This window comes from Colletes gigas, unplaced genomic scaffold (assembly GCF_013123115.1).
Source record: "Colletes gigas isolate AHSC1104 unplaced genomic scaffold, ASM1312311v1 Colletes_gigas_Sc00001, whole genome shotgun sequence".
In the NCBI taxonomy this organism is placed as follows: Eukaryota; Metazoa; Arthropoda; class Insecta; order Hymenoptera; family Colletidae; genus Colletes; species Colletes gigas.
The window spans coordinates 5,530,649-5,543,975 of NW_025106630.1; the positions used below are offsets into that span (position 1 = coordinate 5,530,649).

Consider the following 13,327-nt stretch of genomic DNA (forward strand, 5'->3'; position numbering starts at 1 on the left):
TCTTCGAGTTTCGTAGCTTTGAAAGATGAGCGACGAACACAGTTTTCCGAGGAAAACAAGATCGGATCGAAAACCTTGAAAACAGAAAGTTCAAAATAACCACCTGAACCAGTCGGCCAGCTAAACGGTATTATTCATCGTGGTCGAGAAAATAAATAATATCCGACGAAAAAAATGGCGAATTGGGGGTAAAAAATGGGTGAATTGGAAGCGCGCGTGGACACGGGCAATTGCTCACCTATGTTGTAACGCTCAACTGGATTTTCAAGGCAGCGTTTCCTGCCTGTCTGTATCACGATCGATACATTTTAGCTATCGGTCGCGGCGTATTCAAGGCCGTCTCACGCAGAATTGAAAGTCGATTTCGCAACACCCGTCGCGCATTGCATCTTATAGTCGAACCCTAAATTGTGACGGCCGGTCGATTCTTTCCTCCCTCCCTCCCTCTGTTCACGATCAACGTTGCAGGTCCAACACAACGACCGATCGGGGATGGGAAAAAATCCACGCCGGTAAAATATGCAAATACCAATGACCCCGTTCCGTCGACGCTGAAAACTTCTGCAACATTCGCGCGGCATTGCGTGCACCAGTCAGCGCCATCGAGATTTCTGATGCAACACCGCCACTGTGCGAGTTCATCGTTTTAGATCGCTGTCTTGATTTACGGATTCAAGTCCCCGACCACGCCCGCTCAGCAACAACGCCGACAACCTGGACACGCGTACGTACGGGGTGGATGACGTACGCCGTGCCAGACCGCGCGGGTAGGAAAATAAGAGTATAAAAGACAAAGTTGAAGCTTGGATTTTCATCAGTCGCTTGCACATTCGAGTTAGAAGAAGCTTAAGCAACCCAACCCAACCAACAAAATGAAATTCTTGGTAAGAGCAACCTGCAGTCTCGTACATTGGCCGAAGCTGACGGCGAGGAACGATCGTTCTTCTTTCGATCCTCGAGGGACGCTTGACGAGTCCGAAGGGTCCGTTTAGAAGATTCTTAACGCTTTCCTTTGGTCTTCCATAGGTGATCCTTTTCGCTATCGTCGCCATCGTCGCGGCTTTCCCTGAACAGGAACGAGAACGTCGTGGAATCCTCGCGGCGCCCGCTCTGGCCGCCCCATGGGCCGTTGGACCCAAAATCGCGGCTGCCCCCGCGATCGCCGTTGCCGCTGCCCCCAAACTTCTCGCGGCGCGTAAGTATACTACAATTTCCGAGAAAATTGTCTACAGTTTTGGTTTTATCCAGCCCTCGTAATTGATAATTGTAGAAAAGTTGCTTTGTTAATATCTGTTCAGTTAGAGTAAATTATCTTTAAAAAGTTAGAAAATTGTAGTACCATCGAAGTAACCAAAACGTATACGGTAATTTATAATTGTTTTCGAAGTAGTGATCGCACTCGAAGAAGACTTATTAAGACGTCCTTTTGATATAAAGTTAACTTAATCTATTTTACAAACAAAAGAGAGACCTGGTTAGTTAATTAGAATTGCTTCTTCCAATTCAAGTGTTTTCACATTTCCTACGACGGATGACGAGACAATAAGTTTTATTCCTCCGAGTATGAAAGTCTCTTCTGGATTTTCCTTCGAAATTGTGTCTCGTGTTCGAGAAATACCGAAGGAAATTTCTCTCCTTCGATCGTGAACAGCGATGTCAAGATCTCCCGATGTCGAGTGGAAACTCATCTATATTGAGACTTAACTCGTTCTACGGGAAAGATAGATGAAACTCGACGTCTGGAGGTCCTGACATTGCTGTTTACGATCGAATGATAGAAGCCCTATTTACTTCAAGATCGGTCGAATCAAGCAATTTCTTATAAAACGTTTTCGGTTCAATCCTCTTGGTTATCATTAGCAGTCGCGAGTATGTTTGCAAAGAGTCTATAACGCTGTATGAGCCTCTAAAAGTTAACGAGGCCTAACTCCAAGCATTTAATTCGAGCAATGGCATACTTCTTGAACAATTTAACTTTCTGTGTTAAGTGATTGCAATATTTTCATTTATATAATAAATATCCAGGTATGTAAGTTGGTTCGTATTAAGGGCAATAACAAATGCAGCAAAAAAGAAAATAATTAACGATACTTTCGTTATATATATGCTAACATAATTTCTTTGTATGAAGCAGCAGCCGTTGTAGCCGCTCCCGCGTGGGGACTCAAAGGATGGTAAATTCTACTAAAAAACTGGCGAAACTGGACCTGAAGTATTACGAGGAAGCTTGACGATGAGAAAACTCTCATTGCGCTAAATTCGAATTCGACGACTGACGGCATCCAACCACCCCCTTCTGGCAACAATTCCGTTCGAACCCCCACAATTGGCACGATGGAAAAGTTCATTTCCCCCCTTTCCCTCTAGTAATTTAAATTGTAACATCAGATAATAAACTTATTTTAAAACTTAAACCACAATGTCTTCCATACGAAATTACCAACATTTTTCTAATCGTACGATATGCTTGTGCATAATATTGATAAGTAACTCTTGAATTAATTTTATGCGGTGAAATAGGTCTCCGAGTCTTGGATTTAATACTTCAAAAGTACACAGTTAATGTGATTTTCAAGAATTAATCAATCTATAGTCTTGAAATTTTAATTATGTTGTCAGTAAACATCTAGTAAATATCTTAATTCAATCAGTTATAACGTATGACGGAATAGAAACATGTTTTTTGTTTCAGTTTGTCGAACTAAAAATATAATATTTGTCGAGATTTTGTTTCTTATTTAAAGTATTATTTCAAAGTGTCGCTTTGCTACACCGCACGATTCAAGCATAGAATAATCGGAACCTGTCGCTAATGTAGCGATTTACAAATGAGTTAATTAACATCCATAAGATTCCAATCGATTACCGTATATGTTAATATACATACGTATTTAAAGTAACGGATGTCTTCGATCAGACTTAGGCTCCTAATGCATACATTATGAATTTTTTGTATGCATGTTTAGTAATAATAACGTGTTCCGTATATAAATATTCAGACACTGTGACATAATGATTAATTACAAATGTGCACAGTCAATGTGTAGCTTATGGGAACGTCTGTTTACGGAGTCGTCGAATGAAAAATCTATTTACAGAAAGCTTGATCAGATTTGCAACACGTGAGAAATAATCAATGTTAGATCGCAGTTATTTATGTTCTACATTTCAACTCCAATAACAATCAACAACCGACCTGTTTTTTCGCAAAGTTCATAATTAAATTACAATAAAATTACACAGAAAGAGGAAAACCTTCTGTTAAAATAATATTAATCCTAAAAAGATCGAGCCACGCACGTTCTGGTCATTAAACATAAATAATTCAGAAGTAACGAGAGTTGATAAATAAAAAAACATATAGTAATTACATTAGCTTACTTTTTTGCTAGTACCTTGTCGGCGAATCCATTGTAATTTAATGAATACGAAAAATGTATCATATGTACCTACGAGCGAATCGATATGAGCACATCATCATTAAAATATTTATTAGAGATTAAGTTACAAATATTTCGCGGAGAATATATTCTGTAAAACAATATTATTATTATATCGAAATCGTTTATTTTATTTTAATCAGATTTCTATGCATCTTATAACAGGCATTGCATACTTCGTAATATTTTAGTATTGTGGTATATTTCTTAACAAAGAAATCACTCGAAGCTACTGAAAATCATATTTTTCCTTGATTAATGGGAGGAGCCGAAGTTCTTGTAGCCCCCCCTTCATTATATCCATCACTGACTGTATGTCTATCGAGGCTTGTCGAAGCAACAAGTGCAATTATTAATAGCCAATATATCCAGTTGAAACGAGCACTGCATCCCACAATTCCCACCGCGATCGGAACCTGTCCGACTCGCGAACGACTCCGATTTACCAGCGTTGGCGGAACAGATTGCTGTGTCTCGATCGCAGTTGGCCCCCTTCTTGGCGTTAGAAAACCGCGAAAAATCCATTATTTTCACTATCCTTTCATTGGCCGCGCCAATAGGCCGTCCAACAGGCGCAATGCGCTTAACAATCTAAAGTAATTAAAAACTGAAACGACTGGTCTCGCGAGGACGACGAGAACACGGCAACTTTTATGGCCGAATTAAGCGGTTTCAAACTTGAATCCGACGGGACAATCTTTCAGGATTAGGCGCGCGGATTAAAACTGAACGAAAACACCAGAGTACAGTGGAGCTTCATTTATTATCGTACAAAAAGCGTAATTGGGTTGCTTCATTTATTATCGTACAAAAGGGTAACACGGGTAGTTACAAAGAGGGCATCCTACGAAAGAACCTCGAGGATACCCGGACTCGTCCGTGCGAATCGAAGTGTGCGATCGTAGGTCCTGAGTCATGGACCCCGAATAATCATGTGCTCCCGATGACGGTGAGCATTGGTCGATGTCTCGAGGATGGAGGTCTGGTGGTAAGCCGCTTGAGAGTTGATGGGAGATCGTTCGAGTTGTTGTAAAGCTCTCCGGTGGGGGGCCAAGTCCTGAGTATTTCGATGTTTACCAGAGTCCCACGACTCCGTTCCATGCTCCGTGTCCTGGAGCCACAACCGTTCCAGCGGGACCAGCGACGACCGCGGATCCTTCGAACCGAACATTCATTTATTATTTGTGTTTTCATTTACAGGGCACGTCTGCAATCGTGGCACAACCGATCAAGGGATGATCCATCGTGAAAATAGATGGAAGACTTTTGGTGGTAAATTAGACTATTGAAGATCCGATGAGAGAAACGAAAACTATTTTATATCGAGAATCGATAATATCAAAATTGGATCAATTGATAGTAATAGTATCAACGAGGCATTAAAACAAGACAAGGATTTAAAGTTCTGCTATTAGCAGTGACACGCAAGACATAATTATGGAAAAATACCAGTCTGCGAACTGTTGATAATTCCACTCTAGAATTATTCTGCAATCGGCGCGAATCTCATCGTAGCTGATGTTATCGGTCGATTGCTTGGGCAACTTGTCAGGTTATCGTAATTATGGAAAATCCAATGCTAATTCCAAGCAGAACTAGTTATAGTAGATAAGATAAAGTTACCTGCAGCCGGTCCAACGACTGCAGCTGAAGGTGCGACAGGCCCAATGACGGCCGCGGATCCAGCGACAGGGCCGACAACTGCAGCTGCAGGAGCTACTGGACCTGCCAAAGCTATGCCTGGTACCACACCGCCTAGCACCACGGCTCCATTGTGACCCCAACCGAGCGAACGACGTTCGCGTTCTGGGTTGGCGGCTGCGATGGCCAAAGCGGCTACGAGAACGATCTGAAAAAACCATTTCAACCATCACATACACTAGATCAAAGTTGCAATTTTTAGTTTATATTTCAATAAGAACGATGTTAGTGTAGTTTGAAAATTAATTAGTTAATGCTGTTATAAGGGTTGAAACGTCCTTTATTAGAAAATTGAACTTTTCTATGAAACTGTTTCAAACTGCTCTTAAAGGACGATGCTGTCATCGTCGTTATTAAATATTAATATAGTAGCGCTGCTGACACTCTTTATTAAATATTAATAATGGCCCGTTTGACAGCCATTATTAATATTAAAAATAGTTTATGAAAGACAAGAATTACCGGAGAGTTGGACGAAATGTGAACACATTTATCACGATAAGATAACTCGTAACCACACTGTAATTACACTGTGACCGCACGGTAATTACTGTCTGATTGCAGTAGTATTAGAACTATCTAATATTGTGCAATTACTGCGTGATTACAGTACAATTACAGAGTGATCTTATTTATTTTCCAGTTCAATTACCGTAATATTATCGAAAGAATATATCAGTGTACATCGTCACAGTTGAAATCAATCAATACAAAAGGGGGTTAATCGTACGATCATTCACCCCAAGCAAAGAAAGCACATTTATCATGGAATCTAGTACAAATTTTTCGTGCTTTCGTGTTCCTTCAACAAGAAAAGTATAGTACTCCGACAAAATCCAATTTCAGAAACGTCGATCAGGAACAAGAGTCACGAAACTTCGTACGCTTATTCTTCGGACCGCGTGAACTCACCAAGAACTTCATGATGATACTTGTCTTAGTCTTCAGCTGGCTGTGACTGATGCCTAATCCTCCCGGAGCGATGGTTTATATACCGGATCGGTGACAATGAAAAACGGCGACGATGCAGCCTTCAACCCCGCATGAAAGTGGGAATAACAAACGAGCTAGGGTGCGGTCACCGATGGACGGGATTAGAGTAGGCGACACAAGTTCCGGGTCCAGCGTCATGGCCAGGAGCTGTTATCACTCTGGGACGTGTATCAACCTCGAATGCCGCCTGTTACCGCGGTAACGGTTGTTGCAAGGGAACTGAATTTTCCCTGTGTTGTCAGCAATACACGTTACCGTGAATTTGCTGATGATCTCGTTCCCCAGCTCGTTCTCAACGCGAAACTCTGCATATTCCCATTTTTTACAAGCACTAACCGTTCTACGCAACAGCAATAGCATATTTCAATTCCTGGACACTTCAGTATATAAATAAAAAATATATTTCTAGGGATTACTAATAATTTTACCATGAATATTTTATATTATTTTTAATGTGAACAATTTTTTTGCAACATAGTAGTAATGTTTCTTTTCCAAGGAATAAAAAGGTGGCTATTTTGCGTCGTTCTTCTTTCCACATCGATGCATGGTCGAACAATGCATTTCTTTTGTGAAACAGTCGCGAAGTGAATACTATGAATAATAGCTTCGTGGTAGCGATGTCTATTTGGAAACTTTAGCTATTTGTAGCACAAGCGAAAGTAAGGGAGGCGTATCTTTCTCGGCTTCGGAAACTCGACTTTAAAGGCTGGAACCAGCCTTCGAAGTTTCGATACGGTATCGATTGCCCGCGAAAAAGTCGAAGAAAATTTAAGATATCGATAAAGTTTGCAGAATCTGGTAAAGGGCAAACTTTGATAACCGTGCTGTGTAATCTACTACCACGGGGATAAGTTTTCCGACTTTCTCCGACCTGTTACTTCGACCTCTGATAGGGGATCGTGCTTTTGGAAAATGTCAGCCAGCGAACGGAAATTAAACTGTTTACGAATGAAACGTTGCAATATTCATGGAATATCGTGGAAAAAACTATCTATCGAATCCGAAGGGTTAACAATAGAAGCCACAGATCAAATAACGATCGAGATATCACGCGTATCGCTGTATTCCATTCTTTCTCACGCGTTCGATTAATACGCTTCTTCATTAATCCGAATTGTTCGCGTTTGTCCGCGGACAAAGTCGTAGAACAATGTTGGTCAGCGTGTATTTTTCCCCCAGCTGTTTCGAATGAAAAAGAAAGAAATCGATAACGCGTTTACAATGACGTGGTTACTGGCAAAGAATCCGAACCATAAAGAGCAAACGAGCGTCAATCGGTCGACGCGCGTAGCGAAATGAAACACAGAGGGACTTTGATTTCGCGCGGTCCTTTTATTTCGGGGTGCGTCGAGCCGAGCATTTTTCCCCGTGCGTTTCACCGATTTCAACGATGGCCGCGGTAATCCGTCCTTTGAATCTCGACGCCGCCGTCGGCCTGGAACGAGACGTAATTGCGCTCGCAGGATTTGTCAAGTTGGAAATCGCGGTCTGCGGAACTATTGCGCCGCCCGGGCGAATTTACGACGCGCGTTTTGGCCGGACGAGCGCTTCCGCCGAAGGTTACGCTCGCATAAACTACACGAACAATCCGGAGAAGAACCGTGTTCGGCGACGGATTAATCCGGGGAAACTCTGTTGACAAATGTCTTATTGCTACGGAAACGCGGACAGCTTGATTAAATAGGTACAAGAGGAAGATGGGAACAAGTTGATTTTCCGTTGATCCTCTTTAGCCACTCGTGCCAGCAATTAGTACAAAGTCGTGCATGACGTAATTTCGCAGTGGACGAAGATGCTTAAAAGTATACAGTTTTGTGTTCGAAATATATCTACGTACTCGTGCATAAAATGGTAAGTATTTATCGTTAATAATATCGCAGCTTTCACCGACGCTTTCGAATTCTTACGAAAAAAACATGTTATAATAATAAAATTAAAATTATTATTTACAGGTGACAGTCTGGATTATCACAGGAGGAATAAGGGTAGAAGTCTCTCCGGTGCTTCTTATTTCCTTTGCACAATGCACGTGGTAAAAGGGGATCTATAAAGAGGGTTTTACACTTGAACTAATTCAGTCTTTAATTTTTTCAGGTGCCAACTTATCAGCTGTTCGACGTTTCCAATTCAGGCTCACACGATTCGTCTCACAATTTTATAAATATTTATGTAAGTATATCCGACATAATTTTATTAGAATTTGTTTAGTATATACGAGATACATGATATTAATTCAAAACCGCGGGAGGAAACCCAGTGTTTTTCAGAGCACTCGAAAGCGGGGCTGACAAATTGTAAGCTTTACAATGAAAACCCATAAAACACGCAAATCTAAAAAGCACACGAGCTAAGCGGGTAAATTGCTAACTACGCTAATGAGGTATGTGTCTGGATATGCACAATATTTAATCAGTGTTACGTGATTCATAAATAAAATTTTGTAAGTTAAAAATTTTATTTCAGGTATTTCGTTAAATTCTATCTAATGATATTATTTCGTATAACGTCGACTATCGTTCCGTGCAATTTTCGAATTCAATCGATTCCGAAACGTCGATTCGATCGATGTTCTTGCTCCGGAACCGACAACAATGCGACGTCGTTGACAAAAATTTTCCCATTTCCATAATTCCGACAACAGTGCCCCGTTGGGACGTTTTATTATTTTATTGCAGCCCAATTTTCCCCGTTGGACAAGCAAAACGGAAGTAAAAATTCGACCGTGTCCACTTTCTCTCGCTATTCGGGACCCTGTCCGTTTACGTGACCCTCGTTGTTGCCAGATTCGATGGAACATCACAACCTGCGACTGATTCGCGTTCTCTCGGGGCCACGGAACGATCGTAGATCCCGAAGGTCCGACGAAAATCGCGTCCTGGTGGGTGACTAGCTAGAGATATTGAAAAGTTTGAACCTTTGTGACGAGTTGGTGGGTGGGGTGCCTTTTGAAGAATACTCGTCCCATTCGCTAGACTCTTTCAATGCCTCTTCCACTCTTTGCGTCAAAGGCTATCGATTATCGAGAACTTCCTGGCTCTGTAGCCGTGACACTGCATCGCGTCCCGATTCATAAATCTCTGCGATCGTTCGCGCCCGAAGACTCTGCGTCCTCATTTGCGAGCCAGACGCGCGATAATCGAGCGAACAGGTTACCAGAGACAATACCGAATCCGTGAACTTTGATTAATATTTCCCTGAAAACGGGACCAGGTCGAGCCTGAATCAAGCTGATGGATGGCGTATCGGGACGCGACTGATTTCTGTTCGATCATTCGACGCGAAACAAATCGACGCTTTCTTTCGTTGGTTTAAAGTTTGGAAAATCAAATCCGTCTTTATTTACCGAACGAGTATAAATGTGGACGATGCACGGGGTGCGAGGAAGATAAATAGCCTTTTTCTTTAAGCACGCTATTATAGGATAACCGAATGAAAATGATTATTATTAGTGACGATACATGATTTGGATTGGACAATCGATGATAGAATTATGATTTTAATTATAATTAGGCGACTGATACAAATAGTTCATTATAATTGATCTGTTTTCTCGCGAATATAATTGCTGCGGAAATCCTTTGACGAGAACAAATTCTATCTCTCTGCGACAGTGAATATTATGGTATTAAATCAGAGCATTGGCCTCTCCAGTATTAATATCATTATTCCAATTTAATGAACCTCTACTAAAGCTAAGAGTGTTGGAACTTTGTATATTTGAATAGAAATCCTTTATGAAAATTTAAATTCATTTTATTTGCCCTAATTACAATTTCTGTAGAGGTTCGATGACTCTTTCTCATTATGGAATATCCTCAGTATTATAAAAAACAAACTTATCGTTTCAAATTATAAAAACTTTACCAAATGTTTTTGTTTTACACACGAAAGACCCATTAGTTTTCGTAAATGGAGACCGAAAGAGGGTTAATCCTCTGGCTATTTCGGAGTCTAACAGATCTGGATCAATATCGAAACGTTAATTCCCTAATGTTTCATGATTTCGCATCGTGTTCGCCCGAACATCGATGCTTATCCGTTTCGAAAGCCAAAGCAGCCATATATATTGGTTCCGGATCGTAGGCAATTTTTGTCCCTGGGGCACGAAGTTGTCAGGTGACACCGATAATGCCGGCAACCATAATTAGGTGGCTAAAACAATTAGCACGTTAACATTGGCCATGGTCGCGTGCATTGTGGCAACAAACGGATCTCGGTAAACGGTCCGTTCGATGACACGCCAGAGCATGTATCGCGCGTGTACACAGAACGCATACACGCGACCAGAGAATTAAACGCTAGTAGCCCCGCGTGGGTACAACGACATCATAGTCGATATTGCGTGCCGACACGAGATAGTTTCAAGCATCTGATTGTGTCGCGCTACGCTTGTCTCCCCGCGCGTACTGCCGACCAGCGCGTTTTGAAGGACAAAATAGCGTTTAATTAAACGACAGAGCGACGAAGCCCCGTAGATTTAACGCGCCCAGAGTGCTCCCGATACGTTCAATTTCCATCGGAATTAATACGAACGCTCGAAATTGGCTCGAACCACCTGGTTGTTTATGTTTGTAACTGGATCATCGATCGGGAGGGTTCGCAAAATTTTAACCAGGCGCGAGACTCCTTAACTCTTCGAAAAATCCGTTCATACGAAACGATCGACTTTTAAATATAACTTGACATTTTGATTCGACGCTAGATTTAGAAACCCGTCGTGTCGATGGTTAAATTAATAAGATTCAATATGAATTGCTCGCTGTCGTATCGAATTCTTCAAGGACCGTGCTTTCGCGGGGCAATTGTCAAGGATGCCAGAAATATTTCTCCGGCTTTTCCGTTGTCGATAATGTCAAGCTGCTCATATCTCGCGTTGCGACACCGGTTATCATACTTGACATCTCGGGTTCAATTCCGTCGCATACTCTCGGAGGACCGTTAGGTATCCTTGAGGAGAAAATCCGTTCCACTCTCATTAGCCGCGACCACGGCGGCAGCTACGAACGGAAAAATGGAGTCAGACGGTCGGTTATCTCGGTGGCTTGTCGAACGCCGTACTTGACAGTGAACCGATTATGACTGCATAATTGCGTCTTGTTGGCGCGGCACTCGGCATTGTTATTCACCTCCTTTCGTCGATCGAGGATTTTTTGCGTAGGCACCGCCACAACGACGCGCACAGGTGTCACCAGGGTCTTTCTCTTCCCTCGAGTATCGCTATAAATGCACAAGTTCTCGACTTATTTTAACCCATAGCCATTAATAACAAATCTTTTTTAATCTACCTGAATTCACGAATATACTTTGAATCCGTCGTAGCTGACATTTTTAAAGTCTGTCACATTTTCTTCCATACTTTCAAACAAAAATGTTTTAAACGTGTTATCGTTCCTGCTTGAAAACCTAAAATTGTTTCAGTTCGAATCGACGCAGTTGCAAACGTTACGCGTACTAGGTATTGTTCGCTCGATTTATTGCAATTGTTTGTTCCGAACATGACAAGCAACGTACACACTTATGCTTTCTCCTCCTTCGTCTTCACGAATTGCCCGTTCCGCCGGTGAGGTGTCCGCTGAAATATTCATGAGCAGGATGCGAACGGGATCTGGTCGAGAGTTGTCTAAGCGCATTCAGCTGCAAATCGTGTGCAGTTGCAAAATTATCCGTACGTGCCTTTTTGTGTAGGAGCGGTGTTGGTCTACGATTGGCTAAGAGCTGATTCGCGATGTATCGAGCGTACGCTCTCGCCGGATATTCTGCTCGAAATTCCCGCGACGACGCAGCGTCGAAGCTCCGGGAAATACTTCGAAGCAATTAGCGATCCTCGGGGATGTTTCTCGGAGTGTCTCGCGAACGTGTTCCCTTGATTATGAAAATAATCGAAAGTCTGATAACAATAGTTACGCGAACGTGTGTTTCCGGATGGAGTAGGAGCATTTCGATGTTGCAAGCTGGAGGAATTGTTTGGGCGAAAGAAATCTTACATGGAATATCGCTCAATCGTATCGTATCAAATTTGATGGAACTTAAAGTAATTCAGTTGAATTATTCGAAAATTAACAAAAGTTAAAAGAAATTTAAGTCAACACATTGGCTACCTAGTATACGTAACAAGTAAATATAAATAATGGGTGGTAGGCGTCTGAAAGAGGAATAAAATTCATGTTGTATCGGGGGAATAAATGTTTATTCATTAAGAAAAAAACGAGTAACGATTTCTTTTGTAGCTGGCGTCTATGTAACTGACGGCGGGAATTATTTCATCCAGCAGCACCGTGACAGTCGATTATCGAACAATAGTGAGCTATGCAGTTGATTCTTTTATGCCTACGTCACTTTCTCTAATACCAGTAGCTCTATCGATCGCTCGAGAAACGTGACATGCAGCCAGTTTAACGCAAGTGAAATACTAAATACTTTAGCTTTGGAAATAAAGTAGTTCCCTGGTATCGTGTTCATTATCTGTTGGGGATCAGCAATTTTGCGACTGCAAGGAAAGCAAGAAACGAAAGGTTCTCACTGTAGTGCGCTTTGTCAGTAGTACAACCTACCATCGTACCGACCTTCGATCGTACTTCGAAGGATAGAAATTCTACGTTCATAGAGATAAGGATATCGAAGGTTAGGTGAACAATTACGGAAGTAGAGATTGATAGAACGATTTCCGATTGCAATTGCAGTAGCTACTAACGGTACAACGGATATAGGTCGGTCCAATATCTATAATATCTTGTCCCAAGCCATTTCATAAGTCTATATTTTTTAATTTAAAGTTTTGTCACGTTGTTGCAGAGAATATTCTCAACAGTTGCAATTTGGGTATAATCTCGTTTATTCGTACAGTCACGTAGTTACATTTATATAAGCGTACATGTTTCGGGATACATTGGCAGTGCCATACAAGTGGGAGTAGAGTAAAACGTTGTCACTGTAATCCTGAGTCAGGCATGAGGTACATCATATAACTTCAAGACTTGTTTTTTTACTCGACTACCAACCATGGCCTGCGGTAATCACTGCCGAGGATGAGGCACCGACAACCGTTGTTTTCGTCACAGGACCCGCGACGACCGCAGATGTTGATGGACCTGCGACGACCGCTGAGGCTACTGGTCCAGCAACGACCGTAGCCGCAGGTGCAGCTACCACTGCAGGTGCAACGACTCCACCGCCTGAAAGATGATTTATTA

At 41.8% G+C, this 13,327-nt stretch overlaps 1 protein-coding gene across 1 annotated transcript; it reads right to left on the reverse strand.

Moving 5' to 3' along the window:
* Nucleotides 1-4,194: 4,194 nt before the first annotated feature.
* Nucleotides 4,195-6,083, reverse strand: LOC122404903 (RNA-binding protein 12-like). The gene is made up of 3 exons (XM_043409254.1): nt 6,054-6,083; nt 5,064-5,289; nt 4,195-4,596 (listed from the first exon to the last, which is right to left on the reverse strand). Exons 1-3 carry the CDS (start codon nt 6,063-6,065, stop codon nt 4,514-4,516), a joined length of 321 nt encoding a protein of 106 aa, XP_043265189.1. The 5' UTR covers nt 6,066-6,083; the 3' UTR covers nt 4,195-4,513.
* Nucleotides 6,084-13,327: the final 7,244 nt, after the last annotated feature.